Raw genomic sequence first — 16,398 nt, forward strand, 5'->3', positions numbered from 1 at the left:
TCTCATGAAAATAAATTTATCAAAAAGTAAATGCTTGTGGTTGAAGGGCGTCGGCACAGTCCGCCAAATTAAGTTTTGGAAGCACTTCAGTAATGAAAGACCTAGGAGTAGTTGTAGCCGACACGCTTACATGGCAACTCATTCTCAATCTCGTACTCAAAAGGCTTTAAACGCTCTTCACTCTATCAAGAGAAACCTTTCTTTGGCAAATTACGCAAACAGGAAAAACTCGTATGTCAGTTATATTGTTCCAATTATCAGTTACGGCTCAAGTTTGTGGAAACCAGGCAAAGTTGAACTCAGTCAAATTGAAATTGTACAGAAAAAAGCAGCAAATTGGATCACTGGAGCCAAAATTCCTTACATAGAACAACTCTTAAAACTCAATTTACTTCCCTTATCCTTATACCATGAGCTATATGTCGTTTTGTTATTTGCAAAAATTTTAACGGGGAAAGTTGATTTAAACTGGAAACTTCATGTATCAATAACCGAGCCAGGTACAACTCGATACCAAACGACTCGTAACTTCATATATCGACAACCAAAACTCAGGAAATGTGAATCCGATTATTGGTACAGGGCCTGCCATCTTGCGAACACCTTCAACGAGTTCTTCCAATACGATATCCTATTTCATGAAAACCACAAAGCCAAAATTCTCGCTCTGTATTTTGTCTACTTCAGACTGCGTTACAATGAAAACAACACGTGCTCTTGGCGAATTATGTGTGGGCGCAACAACTGCATGAACGTGAAAAAACTGAATTTTGTTATCTAATAAACTGAACGAAACAAGCTGGGGTTATTGTAAAACCCTTGGCCTTTTTCAAATTCTGTTTTATTATTATATTATTATTATTACCGGTAGACAAACTCGTGTTGTGGGCTTGGAATGAGAAAAAGGAGCTGGGAATTATAACTGCCTTTGTCCTGAAACTGTACGGTCTCACGTTGACAAAATTGGAATTCTGCAACAGTTTTTGCATTCGGTACAATCTTGAACCAAACCAAACACACATCGACTTGCTTGTAGGGAAATAATGTTCACACACACTAACCCATGCCCTCAGCTGTTTTAACAGCGCTTTTACAACAAATCTGCTAGAACTGATGACAACGCTTGGCTTGACATCAAAGTAAACGGCTTGCGGGGGTAGATTTAGCAGAACTTTTCCACAGTGAAAATTTTTAATCCGTTGGCCAAGTCATGCCCAAAAGAACTCAGAAAGCATAAAATATCACGAGGTAATTAAAAATCTCATATTTACACCGGATTTTGGAAATTGAAAGTAGTAGTTATGTTTCGTTCTTGTTCTCCTGTATGGCAGGGGGATTGCCCCCTCAGCACCCACTATCAAGCAACTACAAAAAAATCTCAACTGAAAATATTCGGACGCAATAACATACATTCGGACGAAGATGAGTTTCAATGGCAGGTTATCTGTTTCAGTGGCTGCCGTGATGCTAAACGTGTAACTGAGGTTGATAATAGTGGTTTTGCCGGAGGGGTGACGGGACACCTAGTTAATATGGAAATATTTCAACCCTTCGACGTGGCTCTTAGAGTCTATTATATTGTTGTATCACAAGGCTTTTTTCACCGCAAAGGTTGTATCACAAGACTTTTCACCTTGAAACTGCAACCTTTTTTCACGACAAAGGTTGCAGTTTCCAGTTAAAGTCTTCCTGAACTATTCAGTTAATGTCCCTCAGTACCTTATGCATCCCCAGTGGCAAAGCACGTGCCATTACATAGTAAATAATTAAGTTAAATATCGCGCTTGGGTGTGCAAATAATATGCAAACACTTAGCGGGGGGGGGGGGGGGAGAGGTCAAAAACAGAAAACATCCAGTCTTCTTTTTATTGTCTTGATTTTATATTTAGTTTTAAAATTTTGAGCTGTTATGGTTATCGGTCAATATTGACCCAATGTTGTAGCAGTCTCTTGTTGGAATTTAAGTCTTTTACTACTACTACTACTACTACTTAAGTTTACGTTTATTTGGAAGAAGAATAAAGTTTGATCTATGCTCTTTCGGCCCTCCCAGCTTAGTGGGCATATAACATTTGCGCCCCACAGGCGCTCGTGCTTTTTTATTTAATAAACGAGGGGTGGGGGTAAATGGGGGTTGTTTTATGCGGGCGTTGTTTTGGTTTCCGGCTCAACTAATCTGGGAGGTTCTCATCTGTTGACTTGGGACGGTTGATAAGGCGTCTATTTTTAACTACTTGAATAGAATGCGCGTTTCGCCGATCAGGGGAAACTTAACATAGGTTTAAACGTCAAAACAATTTTTTTCTGTAGGATAAGAGTGTTTAAATCTATGACCTGTAATTGAAAGCTGAGGTTTTTAGCAACAATGATTGGTGCTTTACATCACCCGAAGAGATAGCTGCTAGGCTCGTTTAAGAACGCTGCCAGTCAAACTAGAAAATTTAATTTAAAGGTCTAAATTGATATGATACTAATATTTTTTAAAACTTTTTATGAGTCATTCAATATCCATATGATTGAGTGTTTGTGCTATTTGCTGCAAAAGAGCCAAACATCTGTTGCGCTGCTGTGTTGTATCCACTCGCGTACGGATTGGCATACGCTGAAAATGAGTGATGAGCTGCCCAGTAGTGATGAGCATGTGCAGTGCTCAGCAGACCAGGTGTGGTGGCTGTTACATTAGGTGCAGCGTGGGCCATGGCAACCGCTGCGGCGTTCGCTGTTTCGTGAAAAAACTGGTTATTTGCTAGGTGAGCTGATGGGGTGACTGTTGCTGTCCTTGATGGTGTTTGCATAAACGGGTTGATTTTTTGAGCAGCAGCAACCGAGGCCAAATTCATTGGAGGTAAAGTTGCCATAGGGAATCCAGAAGCTGAAAAATGGGCTGCAGCTGCGGTATTATATGAGTGGAAGTAAGGTGAGATCTCTGAATGTGGTTGGTATCTGATCGTTGCGGTTGCATGGTCGCCGTATGCTGTGCTCTGTGTAAACTGTGCCAAACCGTGGAAGTCAAATTTATATGCGTATCTTTTGCCGTGGACTTTGCTCATTATGTTTTTGTCGTAGTAATATCTCAAGGCTCGTGAGAGTTTGTCATAGTTCATGTTAGGCTTTGATTTCCGTTCGCCCCAGCGCTTTGCAGTTTCATCTGGGTCGATGATTTTGAACTCGCCTGAGTTCCCCTCCCATTGGATGCAATCAGCGTTTTTGCTGTCTGATAGTAGTTCCAGTAGGAATTGCCATAGTTGAATTTGACCTGAACCTAAAATAAACAGTCTGTTTTAATTCTATCATTGTAAACCCGCTTGTGTGAAGAAATTTACAGCGTCTGTGATTTTATTTGCGTATCTTTGAAAAATAAAAGCTAGGAGGCGCGTAACAGTGCTTTTGCACTTCTAGTTTTGACCTTCCACTTGAAAGGATAATCCCATGTCAGAAATATCGCCTCGTGTAACTTTAGTTTTTAACTCGGAACCCTCGAGTTTTTTTAATCTTTTAAAATAAAGTTTTATTTAATAGGGATGAAACATCTTATGTATGAAAACTACTGCCCAGATTACAATCGATTCTTGGATTGTAAAGAAAACAGAAAAGATCGAATTGTTTTATATCCTGACGCCGAATTAAATTGTCTTGAAACTCAAATTTGTTATCTAGAATTTGTTTAACTCAAAGTTGTTAAAACTAGAAGCTGTTATCAATTTTTGTTCGCATTCGCCCTCATTTCTAAGGACACCTGGTTTTTAGAAACACTATTTGGTCAGAAAAAAAAACGAAAAGGCATAAAGATCTTTCGCTGTAATATTCTACTCCTTAAGGGCTTTCAAATGGCACTGCACTGTCTTTCTTCGAAAGGTATTTCGGGGGAGGGGGGGGGGGGGGGGGTAAAAATGACAACAAAGAGCAAGCTAGCAGGTTTCGTGCAGTACCTTAAGAGACAGTGCAATATTGTAAAACTTTTCAGTGTTAATTTGTGCTATTATAAGTTGGAACTAATTGAATTGAGACCATTGTACCTTTGTATAAGAGTGGGCTTTGAGTTGTAACAGGTCCTGATGATGTTTTGTATGTCGGACTCGAAAGTGATTTTGATGAAGCCTGCTCTGAAACAAACAGTTATTGCAGCAAAATTGGAAACGTTTGCGATTACGTTTGTTGAACATTGAAACATTGAGTCTTAGATACTTTACCCGGGTCTTTACCCCCATCGGTATATTAACCCCCCCCCCCACCACCCCAGTCTTAGTTAACAAGCCATAATGGGGAGCTATAATGGGAAAGACCCCTGTGCACCTACTCAACGAGCTGTTTTGGAAAATTTCAATAGAAAATCTGAAAACATATTGAAAACATATATTTCAAAACATATTGCTTAATAAAGACCAGAAATCAGCTTTCTTCTCGCAAACAAACAGCTAAATCAAAAACAAGGTCGTGTTTTCACCTTTTCAATTAGTGCTATTGATCTCATTTTGGTAAACAACGCCGCTACTGTTGAGAGATAATTATAAGGCAAATTTTGATATTTTTGTCCAGCAAAGGAAATGATTCCCCGTGAATTTTTAAGATGGTTGTTAGTAACTATTTCCGCTTGCTGCTTTTTATGCCTTTTTATTACGCGCTATTCTTCGCGCTACAATGTAATTATGTCATATTGTAAAGATGCTTTTATTAACGAATTTCCTCTTTTGTTCAATTAACACTATTTTGGTAATCAAATTTGACTTTCTAAATTTTTGGAATTAAATAAGATTTTTGCCAAGGTTCTTAAATATGGACCTAGAACCCGAGGCAACAAGTTTGCGATTAGATAAATAATAAATGCTTTATAACTCGGCTAGTTATGATAATTTTATGACGAATGTGTAGCATATCTTAGTTGCGCAAATTTCACCGGAAAGTTCTTTTTAGCGAAGGACTAAAATAGTTTTGAATTAAAATTAATAAGTTGGGCAATTCTGCAAACCTGATTTGTCATCAGCCTTTCGGGATAGACCGTCGAAGTCGCTCGTTTTTGGGTCGACGTGATTGTAGATGCTCGCTGAAATAATAAAATTTGATCGTGTTAGTAATTTGAAGGAAAAATTTATTCAAAAATTACTCAAAAAACTGCCAAACACCCAATTTAAGGTATCAGTAAATACCCTGTTATTCACTGTGTTATTGAAGTTGTCTGGATTACTTGTCAATTTGTATTATGTCAATCATTGGGGTTAGGTCAATTTACAACATACAGAAAACTTTTTGTAAAGTATTTTAATCATCGAAATATTTCTTCAATTATTTTTGTTGATCCGTATTATTTTAAATTTACTTAGATATTGAAAGAAAAGAAGTCATTTTGAGTAAGACCTGAAAAGCGTGATTAATGCTTTTAATTTGTTTGTGAATTTGTACCTTCTTTGATGAAGTTAAGGTGGCACCAAACAATCTCGCCATAGCATGATCCAAACATGTGAATGAAATCAGCTTTGGACAGTTGCGCCAAGTCCTTTCCATTTGTGTTGAGAGGCAATTTGTGACTTTCTAGACCTGTCAAGTGGTACTCTTTCGAGATCCAGTCGAGCCATTCTGACACGTGTACTCCAGACCAGAGTTCAAGATCTAAATTTATAGAAAGTTTAGTATTAGCAGAGAATTTTTTAAATTAGCTTTTAAGAAGAGGCTATTAAGAACCAGTCTAAAATTATAAAAATGGTACTTCCAGTGTCAGAATAAAGAGCTCATCACTTTATTCAAGTGCAAAATTTTTGCTACTAAAATAGTACGAGATTTATTATTATTATTTATTTAGTAGTATTTAAAAGCCACTCAGTAATGAAAAACTTTATTTAAGAAATAGTTCAAGAATTGGAGAAGGTAGCTTCTTTCGGAAGATTCGTTTTTTTTCAAAATTTACAATAATAATGACAATATATTGTTATGGTCTCAGGATTATTTTTTGTTTTTCTTTGATTTAACAGGGGCAATGGTTGAACAAAGTAATGGAATTTGATGTGTTTTATTGGGATGTATAAAATGTTTGATTTTGTACTAAACCCTGTTGAGTTGGTAGGTGGTTTTTTTTCGAAAGCGTGTCGCTGAAACACGTAAACTTTAAAATAGCAATTGATGGCTGATTTTAAAACTTTGGGACAATAGTGTGACAAACATATTTGTTTACACTTGTTTTTTTTTCGTTGCACTTCTTTTCAGCCTTCTATCGGTAAAAGGGTAGATTTTATATTTCGAGTTGCTAGATTTTTGCATGGTTCAGCGCCCACAAAATTTGCCCACATTTTTATGCTCTATAGAGTTGTGCTATTCCACAAATATTTGGGAACAGCAAATATTTCCTCAAGTGATTGCAAAAATCCTGCTGATTGATCTGACATTGTGTGATCTCACCCGTGAATGATTAATTACTAATATTACTAGTTATCACTCTTTACTAACTACTTACTAGTCTAGTTATAACGTAGTAGACAGTAGTAGTGGGCTAAAACACGTGCTTCACGTCTCTCGCACGATCGAAGGGGCAATTGAGCGATGAATGATTAAAGTGATTAAGCGAGTAGTGTAAAATGTGATCACACCTCTATGTGTGAAAAAACAGGTGTTGTCTACCTCGTAATTACTCCCCATTCTTAGTTTGTTTGTTTGTTTTCTACTCTTCATCAATAGAGGGTGTTTTATTGTTTGTATTTCAGTTATGATGATATAGTTATGTTTATGAAAATGTTAATGATGATACCTTTTTCCTAAAGTTTGGATAAAAAGTACTGTGAGAATAGAAAATTGTATTCAAATAATCATTAGGAAGTACTTTTTTAATCAGTAAGAGTAACACTTTTTCGTAGGACATGACCTGACGTGATAATTTGCCTTACTTATTTCAGTTTCACTAAATTTTACTAAATTTTGGGCAGCTATAACACCATATTGGGGTAATTTTCAATCAATTGTTTCAATTAGCAAAATTAAATATTCTGAATTTTGCTTTTAAAAATTGAGATAAAACAACTTATGTTTTTCTGAAGCGTAATGTTTTACTTTTCAGATGTGATATAGTTTTTATAGCCATGGTGTCTGTTCAGTTTGGTCCTGAAGTATTAGAGAGAGAAGACACAAAGAGACTAGGATTGCGTCAGACTTCGACCGATTCTTCATTTGACAATACAGAAAAAATCAGAAACTGGATCAGCGAAAAAAGTGTCAAGGCATGTTTTAAATGAGCTTTTAAGAGTTGTGGATCTTTTATTTCCCACCAACGAATTTATGTTTTCGTAAACCTGTGTGAACAGACCACTGTCCATTTTGCTATGATATTGTTTAGTATATCTTGATAAAAGGTATGAATAGCCATAGCAATAAATGTAGACAACTATAGGGGTGTCATTTTTCAGAAAGTGATCGACGAATTACTCCTAATGTATTTTTAAATCTGTCCTTGTTTTCTAGGCAATCCAAGAGCGCGCCGATAGCGACTTGACCCGAACAAGGCAGGTATACGACCCAATTTTAAACACAGAGGAGTCTTTCGTTAAAGACATCAACAACTACCTAAGTCATAGAAAGCTGACTCAACAGCGCAAAAAGGAGATTCTGCACAAAAAGTGGAATGATAGGGTTTATGAGCCAATGGCAAATCAGATTGAACAGATCATGCATGGAACTTACTACCCTGATTTGAGAGATGTGAGGTTGAGAGAGTACCAGAACTATCTGGACCACCGAAACGAATTAGGTAAAGCCAAATTATATAAACCCATTACTTTCTCGGTATTTAATTTAAGGGCGCCTCTAAGTTTAAGGAACGAAGATTGTAAATATTCTTCAGAATTTTTGTCGATTATTAAAAATTTTGTCGATTATTAACCAAGCACTCAAAAAATGCAATGGATCGTTCAGGTTAAATTAGTTCCATAGAAGCTTCTTTGAAATCTTGTCCATGATGTGAACAATTTAAAAGTCTTAAATCTCTATCATTGTTCGAAAGTGACCTATTAAGTACGCGTAGTGAATTTAGGTCACGTGTTTCTGGAGACATTTGATACGGAACAATACGATCCAATGCGAGTGTCGACCTTCGACAAGACATACGACAAAAACAAAGTGGTCCGAAGTCGCAGTGCTGACCCTCTGACGTCACAGGTATTGTACTTAAACAATAGCTTGATTTATGTGCTGTTCTAGTTTTCACTATTGGGCTGCATTTTATGCTAGGAATTGTTTTCTCTCATAAGACTGAAAAATTTGTAAAGTTTTTGGACTGAATTGAACTGATTGCGGATTTCCTAGATTAGTTAGAATAAAATTTACAACTATGTAGAGGTAGTTCTACTGCTATGACAGTATGAAATAACTGAATTGTCCTTTTCTACTCAGTGTTTCAACGGCTTGGAAAGTTGTTTCTAAAATGTAAAGTTACTTCGTCAAAACATGAAAATTAAATGTCATTAAGTTAGTACTGGTTCTTGCGATTTTCGCCTCCGTTCCGAACTTAGAACCAAGTTGCTTCATAGTACCTGCTGAGATGCCTTTAATGAGTAGTCACTCTTTAGGAGACGATTCGGATTAATGAGGAGCAGACTATTATAAGGTGTGAGACGGGCAGAGTGGAAAGTGCCATGGAGACTGATGAGAGACATGCACCCAAACTGCCTATGGTCCCCCAGGGACGACATGGTGTGGGATCCAGGCTAGTTCTGGAAAGGGGGTGGTGGGGAGGAATTAAAGTAGCATATGAATGCATATAGTTTCAATGCATGATAGCGCTATACGTGGTCTACAAAAAACTGTTGTAAAAATGTGAGATTTGAATGGCTGTACTTCATATCAGAAAACGCGTGGGTGATTCGAAAAACGCAGTACTTGAGTGTTGAACTGGAATTTAAACAATTGCATAGAATTTTACAGAAGTATTTTGTGCCATATCTTCGAAAGTTTTCTGGTTGAATCAGTTCTCGTTGACAGAAGAGTGCTGGTAAATTGTCACATTTCAATTTTCTGTGGCAATGTTTTGGCCGGTGTGCACGTTAAATGCGCTGTAGTGTGATAATATTTCTGGGGGGGGGGGGGGGGTGCCATAGATCCCATGTCTCATTTTCCTCCCTCTAAAACGTGCCTTCATTCTTTATTTACCTTTTTAACATTTCACAATAGAGATTGTCACTTCGTAGAACTTCTAATTTTCTTCTGATTTCAGAGAATGGATCAAGTTCCCAGAAGGAGACATTGACAGCAAAGTGAGATTTGAATCACGAAAGAGAATGAGAGGATATCTCTTAAACGGGGAATTCGATCATAGACAGTGGGAGGCACCCGAGGACAGAATGCGAAGCGCTGATTGGCTATCAGAAAAGAGCGACCAATACGATAATGCCAACCCGTCACAATTTCAAGTTGTTGCTAACCCAAACTAAAGTCGAATTTTGAATAAAAATTGTGTTCAAAATTCAGCAAAAAATGTCTCCTAATGACCTTCACTTCATAACAGAAGTCAATATTAATATCTGATGGTAGAGTTCTATTTATCTTAAAATGTTCGGAATTCATCATGTTGACAGTTGTAGCTTGAAACTTCGCTGAAGCCCAAAAATCCTCGACTTCAAGTGAACTCTTCATGTGATTGGAAATGTGATTTTGAATTTCATCACTGCCTTGCAAATACGACAAGTACAAATCCCTCGTTTATATGTGAAAATCATCGATATTGCGTAATTTCATGGCTATTCATCATTATGGTTTTCATGTTTGGTGATCATTTGTCAATTGTAAATATGTAAAATACTAAAGTTGTACATTAGTTGTTTCAATTTGAAAAATTTAGTTTTGCAGCGTCTTTGGAGAGGGACTATATTTTTCTTACGGGACTATATTTTTCAATTATCTGGCCTTTAGTAGATTTCAAATACGTTTTTTTTTCAAAAAAATGTGTAGTTTTCGAAGGCATTTTTTAGCCATGTGCAGCAATTTGATTTGTTTTTAGCATAAATTTGATCCTTTGTGGTCAAATTTGTTTCTGAATTGAATTTAGTTCAAGGATTGGTATTAGTTAGTTTCAGGTCAGATTTTTGTGTGTTGTATAAAATAGTTCTAAGTATATTTCAAAATTCGTCCTCTTGTATATTTTCTTTTGCCAAAATTTTTGTTGAAACCTGTTGACACTCTTGAATCAAAATTGGTCAAATGATGTGTATTTTGCTGATTTCTAATTTGTACATTTTCTCTTTTTTATTAACTTCACGACAATGCAGGTCTACGTAGCTATTGCAGCCACTCGCAGGCAATATACGCGGAAAATTTTGTGGCATAAATGGAATTATATGGCATAAATAGCACATATTTTAATGTTACTGATCTTTCAGCTCTTGGTATTTTCAATTCTAGTGAAACAGAACCTACCTTGTGGCAATGAGAGCCTTGTTGACGAACCCTCGCCTGCATACCCATCATCTTTTGGCCCCCTTTCCGAATCATTACATGTCGCATCTTTCGAGGAATCCTTGTAAAGAAGCGGCAATTCGGGAAGTTTATCCTTGTTCTCGGTATGTGAACTTGAAACACAATCTGATTGGTCGTTTGTTTGGTTGTTGATATCAATTGAAGATTGAATTCTGCGATCATGATCTTCGCATGCATCGTTGATTGAAGCGGCTAAGTTTACTTCTAAACTGCCGCTTGTTTGATTATGAGATTTGGTGGTATGGTTATTGTGCGAGAAGTGAGTGTTTATTGAATTTGTTGGTATTGCATCTTTGCCGTGCAGGTCAAACTGATCTGAGGTCGTAATCGGTAGAACGCCGATCGAACTGTATCTGGAATAAAGAAAAGAATCCACAACAAAACTGAAATTTTCTTAATTTTCTTTTCAAGGTGCTAAGAGATGGAATTAGTCACCTGATGACATACGAAACAAAAAAATAGTTCAAGAAGCTACTGAAAACACTTATTCTGTCAAGCCTTTTGATTTTTGACTACCGCTTTTGGGTCTGGAAAGAGTGGCTAAGCCTCCATAATCATTAATTGTTCAACCTTAGTGATGGGCGGATTCATAACTTGTAAGATCATTTAAAACTAGCTGATGTTGCCCACGTGTTTGACAACATTTGTATAAAGTTCGTACTATTTCGCACAATGTTGCTACTGTGCAGGGGTTTCATATTGAGTATTGCCTAAATTAAAAGGACGGATGAGAAAAAATGATTCGCTTCGAATTACTTACTTAATTGCAGCATTTTCTTCCCCAAAAGTTTTCACGAAATTCGCGAATGTGTTAGCGATGTATTTGCTCTGCTGTAAAGACGCCAAACCCCCAACGGTCGAAGTAGCCGGAGCCACTAATCCAGACGATGTTGAAGGGTCCAGTTGGTCGTTAGGAGCTGGGGTTGGATTTTGTGGTTGCGTGGGATGATGGGGAATCCCCGCAAGAGACGATAGTGACGTCACGGGGCTGGATCTCTGAAACAAGATTTTTTTTTTGCGTGAATGTTGTTGGATTTTCAATCCGTATGTATTCAAAGCAATTGAATTTGCTCTTTCATTCAACGAGTTCTTTTGAACAATTTCCGAAGACTTCTCCACATTTGTTTCTAGTTGTCCAAAAATAAAGTAGACCAAAGTTTATTTTTTCATAACTAGCAAAATTTTTAGTGGTATTGTCCGTTGTTCTACCTGTTTTTTTTTTGCTGAAATTGCTATACTTTGTCCCTTAGAATCTGCCCAAAAACGTATTGATTATATGCTAAAGGTTAACTTTGCTGTCTTACATCTGCGTTGAGTATGTTCGCGAGAAGGGAGGTCGCTCTCGGGTATCCACCTCGGAATGCGCCTGTGGAACCCAGAACAGACTCGGCAGAACCCACGGGTTGTTCCTGGCTCAAGGTATTCACATGACCGAATGCGTACTCGGGTATAGCGGCGGACTGCAAAGTGCTGTTTGGGTGATCCAGAGGACTCCTTGTATCTGATGTTGTTTGCAGAAGCGATCCGGGATAGTTTGGATGGTCGTCAATTTGACCATAGTGATCAATATTGAGATTTTTGAAGCTCTAAAAAATTGAGACTATATTTCGGGCGGCATTACAAATGAAACACAGTTTATGACCTGTAATAGGCAACGAACAACAATAAGGAAAAAACTGTGTTATTATTTTACTTGACCGGTAAAAAATTGGCCACATTTTGCAATCATTTAAATTAAATTTCTGGGCGTGTAAGTAATTTGTTAACAAATATTGCTTCCATAAGAAAAGCTCGCTGTAGGTTAAAAATTTGTGTATTGCTGAAGTGGTTACCCTTTTTAATCAGCTGGGAATTTCGTTTAACCTTACGAGTGAAAAACGGTTGCAGAATTTTTCGGAAGTCAAATTTGACTCTCGAAGGGAAGTACGCGTAGACTTCGGAAATGGCGGTGACCTGTTTTGTGCCATTATTTGTTTGCTTTTGTTGGCGTCTGTAAATTTGTTTTGTTTATTTGTTTGTTCTCTCTGAAGACAGAAAAGTCGTTTCCCCTGCCGGAATTTTGGGAGAAATCCGAAACACGTGCACTGTGGGAAACATAACTTCCGAACAAAGGAAGTTAAGACGACCTTTTCGTGTGACCAATTTTTCTGTTCACTTTTCACAATTTACGAAATTCGGGTACTTAATTAATTAATACTTACCATTTGTGTTTATTCCTCTGTGAATTGTCCGATTTACAGTTATAGAATAAAAGTGTGACTGTTTTCTGATAAGATATTTTATTTTCAAGTGGTTGAAAGCTTGAAGGGAAAGATTCGATGCAATATCTTTAGTTTTCCAAGCGTGATGAAGTGATTTGATTTCCTAACCTAGGAAATGGAATCCTTGCTTCCCATTGGGCAGATGATTATCCAATCGGATTGTCTGTTTCCCTTTCCGAGTCTTTTTCCTACTGGGAATAGAAAAAATGTGATAAAAGTAAACAATTGTCTATTTTTCCAGGATTTAAATAATTATCCTTAGTGGAGCGCTTATTGTTGATGCTCTGCCGCTTAACGCGTTGGAGAGTGGTATTTATTCCTTACAAAAGTAAAAGTTGACCGAATTTTACCCAAACCGAATTTTCTGCTTTCTGAATTTTGAACATTTCAGCTTATTCTGAGCACGTATTGTACTTCCCATCTTGATTGTGTTGCTTGCCTTTTCCTTTTTTTTATATATGTGGATACATCGCTACAGGTCAATTGAAATTCCCCCTTTTTATAGAGGACTTCAAAATTTAAGTATTAAAATGGACGACTCGGCTCCATCACCAGCTCAGCTTCTAACTATTGTAACTCGGTGATAACCCAGAAAGTATTGTTGACAGATTACATCTGGCCTTAGTTGCCAATGAGTCGTTTGTTTGCGATATTGAAAAATTTCGGTATAAAAAGCAGTCGGCTAAAAGTAGCTAAGAAACAAATTTACTGCAAATCCGTCGTTGATTTTTACTGTACTTACTGAATAATATGGAATCACTTAGCTTTGAGTTGTAGAATAAAATAGGATTAAAAATGTATGAATCGAGAAATCGTAAATTAAGAACAAAAGCTAATTTAGATTTCTAACCAGCTGCATTGTTTAGCAGAACCTTGTGTTTAGCTCCGTTTCCTGGCTTTAAAACCCCATCAATTATTTCTACAGGAGCCTGCGTTTATTTTTCAGATCTAACTCTCGATTCGTTTCCCGTGTGCGTGATTTAGTAAGGTATGCCCCTTCCTCTATTGCCTATACCCGACATGTCATTTCTGACTCTCTTATCCTGTGTCAAACTTGTTCACATGTATGTTAACTTTTCAACGCTTCAATCAATTTTGGACAGTTTTCAGACGTTTAAATTATTATGAACGGTGGATATCGTTGAGGAAGTTAGAATGTCTCAATTTTAATTAAGGCCGCCAAAAATTGGACAAATATTTCGAAGTGCAAAGCAGTCAATGAAACGAGAACAATTCGAATAAAATGATTTGTAGAGTTTTAGTTTTTGGTTCATTTGAGAATTAAAATGTTGTCAAGGACAGTTAAATGGTTGAACAATTTTTTTACTAGACAATCTCAAAAGCGCACGACCAGTTTTTTTATGGAATAGGGACAATCGATCGACTCTCCAAGTGGGATTCTCAAAACTAGAATAGGCTTAAAGGTGCTTCAAGTGTGTCCATATTGCTGTAGTGGTATTGTAAATACTGAAGTGACGAGTAACTGTTATGACGGGTTTCGCATTTTTGCTGAAACACTAGTCCAGAATTATTGAAGTAAACGCGGAAAACAGCTGGATGATCCAGCACTGCCTGCTGATAATGTAAAAATTTACTAGCTTAACTTCCAATCTAAAATTTGTGCATTTTTCATAACTATCTTACCGCATGCCTTTTGATTTCAGAAAAACAAACAAATAGAGACATAATAGGGGAAAAATTAGATGAAATGACGAACTAAAAATTTATGATTATTCACTGCCAAGTTCTGCTAGTCTTTAGTCTTAGAGGTGAGCATTTAATTGTTTTTAATAGCCGCCCTCATCTTCTCAGCCGGCTATTATTGCGGTCGTATTTTTTTTTAATTCGTCAAACTTTTTTTCGCTTTACCATTTTGCCGCTTTTTCGACATCTTGCGTGAAATCTTTTTGACTTCTCTAGGCTAGTTTCTCTCTTCTCTCATTCTGCTAAAAGTGAATTTGAACATCAGTTGCTAAGCAAAGCAATTCAAAATGAACAGAGTCGGTATAAAAAATTGAAGTCAGAAATAGAAACGGGATAAACCTATAAAGCCCAATTTTAGATGCCCGCTATTTGAACGTCGTTCCTATAAGTCTTAGTTACCACCTCTAATGCTTATTGGTGTTGATAGTAGCCCCTGTAGCCTCTCTCTAAGAAACAGAAGTATGTTCAACTACGAAATGCCATCAAAATAAATCGGACTTAAAAAATATTTTTGTACAAAAATCTTTTTTTTTTTTCAATAAATTCTATTCGTTCAATCCCAATCATGCTTATTGGAATCAACGGCGGCTATTTTCCGGCAATCTGCCGGTTATGTTTTATAAAGAAAATGTTCTCGAGTAATATGGTCTTTATTGAAACTTTGCATTTTTCACTAGGAAATGGTTCCAGCAGTTTTTGGAAAGACGAGAAGCTTATTAATCTACTTTTGATAAGTTAGATATTGCTGAGATTTGAGCTTCAATCCACATTGCAGGAACGTCAGGCAAAGCATAGAAAATTTTTTAGACAATCCGCCCTTAAAAACAAGTCTATCCTGCATGAAATTGTGAACTACTGCATTTCTCACTCCCAAGCACTAAAAGTTATAAGCTCTTGACATTTGGGCAGCTGTTAGAAGAAATTCATGTAAAAAGCAATTTAATAAAATTGAACACAAATCCATTATGGAATTCTTGACTTATAGAAAAGCTTGCTGAATGAAGATAATCTACCAATACCTGCGTATAGTATCTGAATGCAGTATCTGAATAAAAACACTGGACTGATCAGCAGCAAGAATATGGTACTTCTGAAAAGGGAATCGAAATCAAGTATAAGCGCAAAAAGTGCGGAATTAAGAAGTATTTGCTGAGTCTCAACTGCCATAATTTCGTTTTTTAAATGGTTTCAGTTTTCTTCCGCTATCTGTTCGTTATCCTTGAATGCAATTTTTTTTGAGGGCTTATCGTCTTGAAACTAACATTGTTTTGTCTTATGTTTGCTGAATATGCGTCGGTTTCCCGAACAGTTTTTCTGTATCTTGAATTTTGTTGCAAGCAATCGTCGAAGTTAAGAAAATTAGCGTTCTTCAATTTATTCGCGTTGCTTTTGATTGTTTTGATTTAAATGGTCTGTTATTGCCTTGTACATGATCATTCAACTCTATTAAAGTCCTTTAGAAAATGACCAAACGACACCTCTAATTCTTTTAGCGCCCAATTTTGGTTGTAATAAAAGCAACATTTTAGCCGAACTAGATCACGATTCGAAGTTTCATCTAGCTGTCACGTGCATATTTTGTTCAATTTTTCACTTTTTTATTTTCAAAAATTGTAAGCTGTTGTGAAAATTAAACAAAATTCTAAATTTCTCTAGAAGCTTTAATTTTAGAGGACCAATTACAATTTGTCAATCTCTTTTGCTCAGTTTGGTTTAACTGGTGTGCAAGAAGACTCAAACATCATAACTGGCGCTCTAAACGAATTGCATGACTAGGTCATGAAGGCACCTTGAAGTAAGATAGTGTTTTTTCTTTCGTTTTTTATATCACAGGTAATTCAATTTCAACTTACTGATTTTCCTTTTTTTAATCTTCATATGCCTCAAGAAACCTCCAAATTGGGATCTAAATAAGTCCAAATTTAATTTTGGGTTTTTTTTCGGTTTCTTGAGCTCATCCGCAGGCACAAGCGTTCACGGCTTTGAG

At 36.7% G+C, this 16,398-nt stretch overlaps 4 protein-coding genes across 6 annotated transcripts in view; 1 reads left to right on the forward strand and 3 right to left on the reverse strand.

The window, feature by feature from the left end:
• LOC142351221 (metal transporter CNNM4-like) overlaps positions 1-16,398 on the reverse strand; it is a 520,873-nt gene that overhangs the window by 487,955 nt on the left and 16,520 nt on the right. The gene's annotated exons all lie outside the window — the stretch shown is intronic.
• The window catches only part of LOC142351222 (hexokinase-4-like), a 319,567-nt gene that overhangs the window by 286,649 nt on the left and 16,520 nt on the right, over positions 1-16,398 (reverse strand). The window lies entirely within an intron of this gene.
• LOC142351060 (uncharacterized) lies at positions 2,428-12,818 on the reverse strand. Its single transcript, XM_075403138.1, has 8 exons — positions 12,648-12,818; positions 11,751-12,032; positions 11,207-11,442; positions 10,387-10,799; positions 5,398-5,604; positions 4,967-5,041; positions 4,017-4,103; positions 2,428-3,262 (listed from the first exon to the last, which is right to left on the reverse strand). Exons 1-8 carry the CDS (start codon positions 12,648-12,650, stop codon positions 2,502-2,504), a joined length of 2,064 nt encoding a protein of 687 aa, XP_075259253.1. The 5' UTR covers positions 12,651-12,818; the 3' UTR covers positions 2,428-2,501.
• On the forward strand, positions 7,044-9,823 carry LOC142351061 (protein FAM228B-like). The gene is made up of 5 exons (XM_075403139.1): positions 7,044-7,199; positions 7,441-7,726; positions 8,009-8,133; positions 8,544-8,680; positions 9,188-9,823. Exons 1-5 carry the CDS (start codon positions 7,062-7,064, stop codon positions 9,402-9,404), a joined length of 903 nt encoding a protein of 300 aa, XP_075259254.1. The 5' UTR covers positions 7,044-7,061; the 3' UTR covers positions 9,405-9,823.

This window comes from Convolutriloba macropyga, chromosome 12 (genome assembly GCF_964194025.1).
Source record: "Convolutriloba macropyga chromosome 12, txConMacr16.3, whole genome shotgun sequence".
NCBI classification, from domain to species: Eukaryota; Metazoa; Xenacoelomorpha; order Acoela; family Convolutidae; genus Convolutriloba; species Convolutriloba macropyga.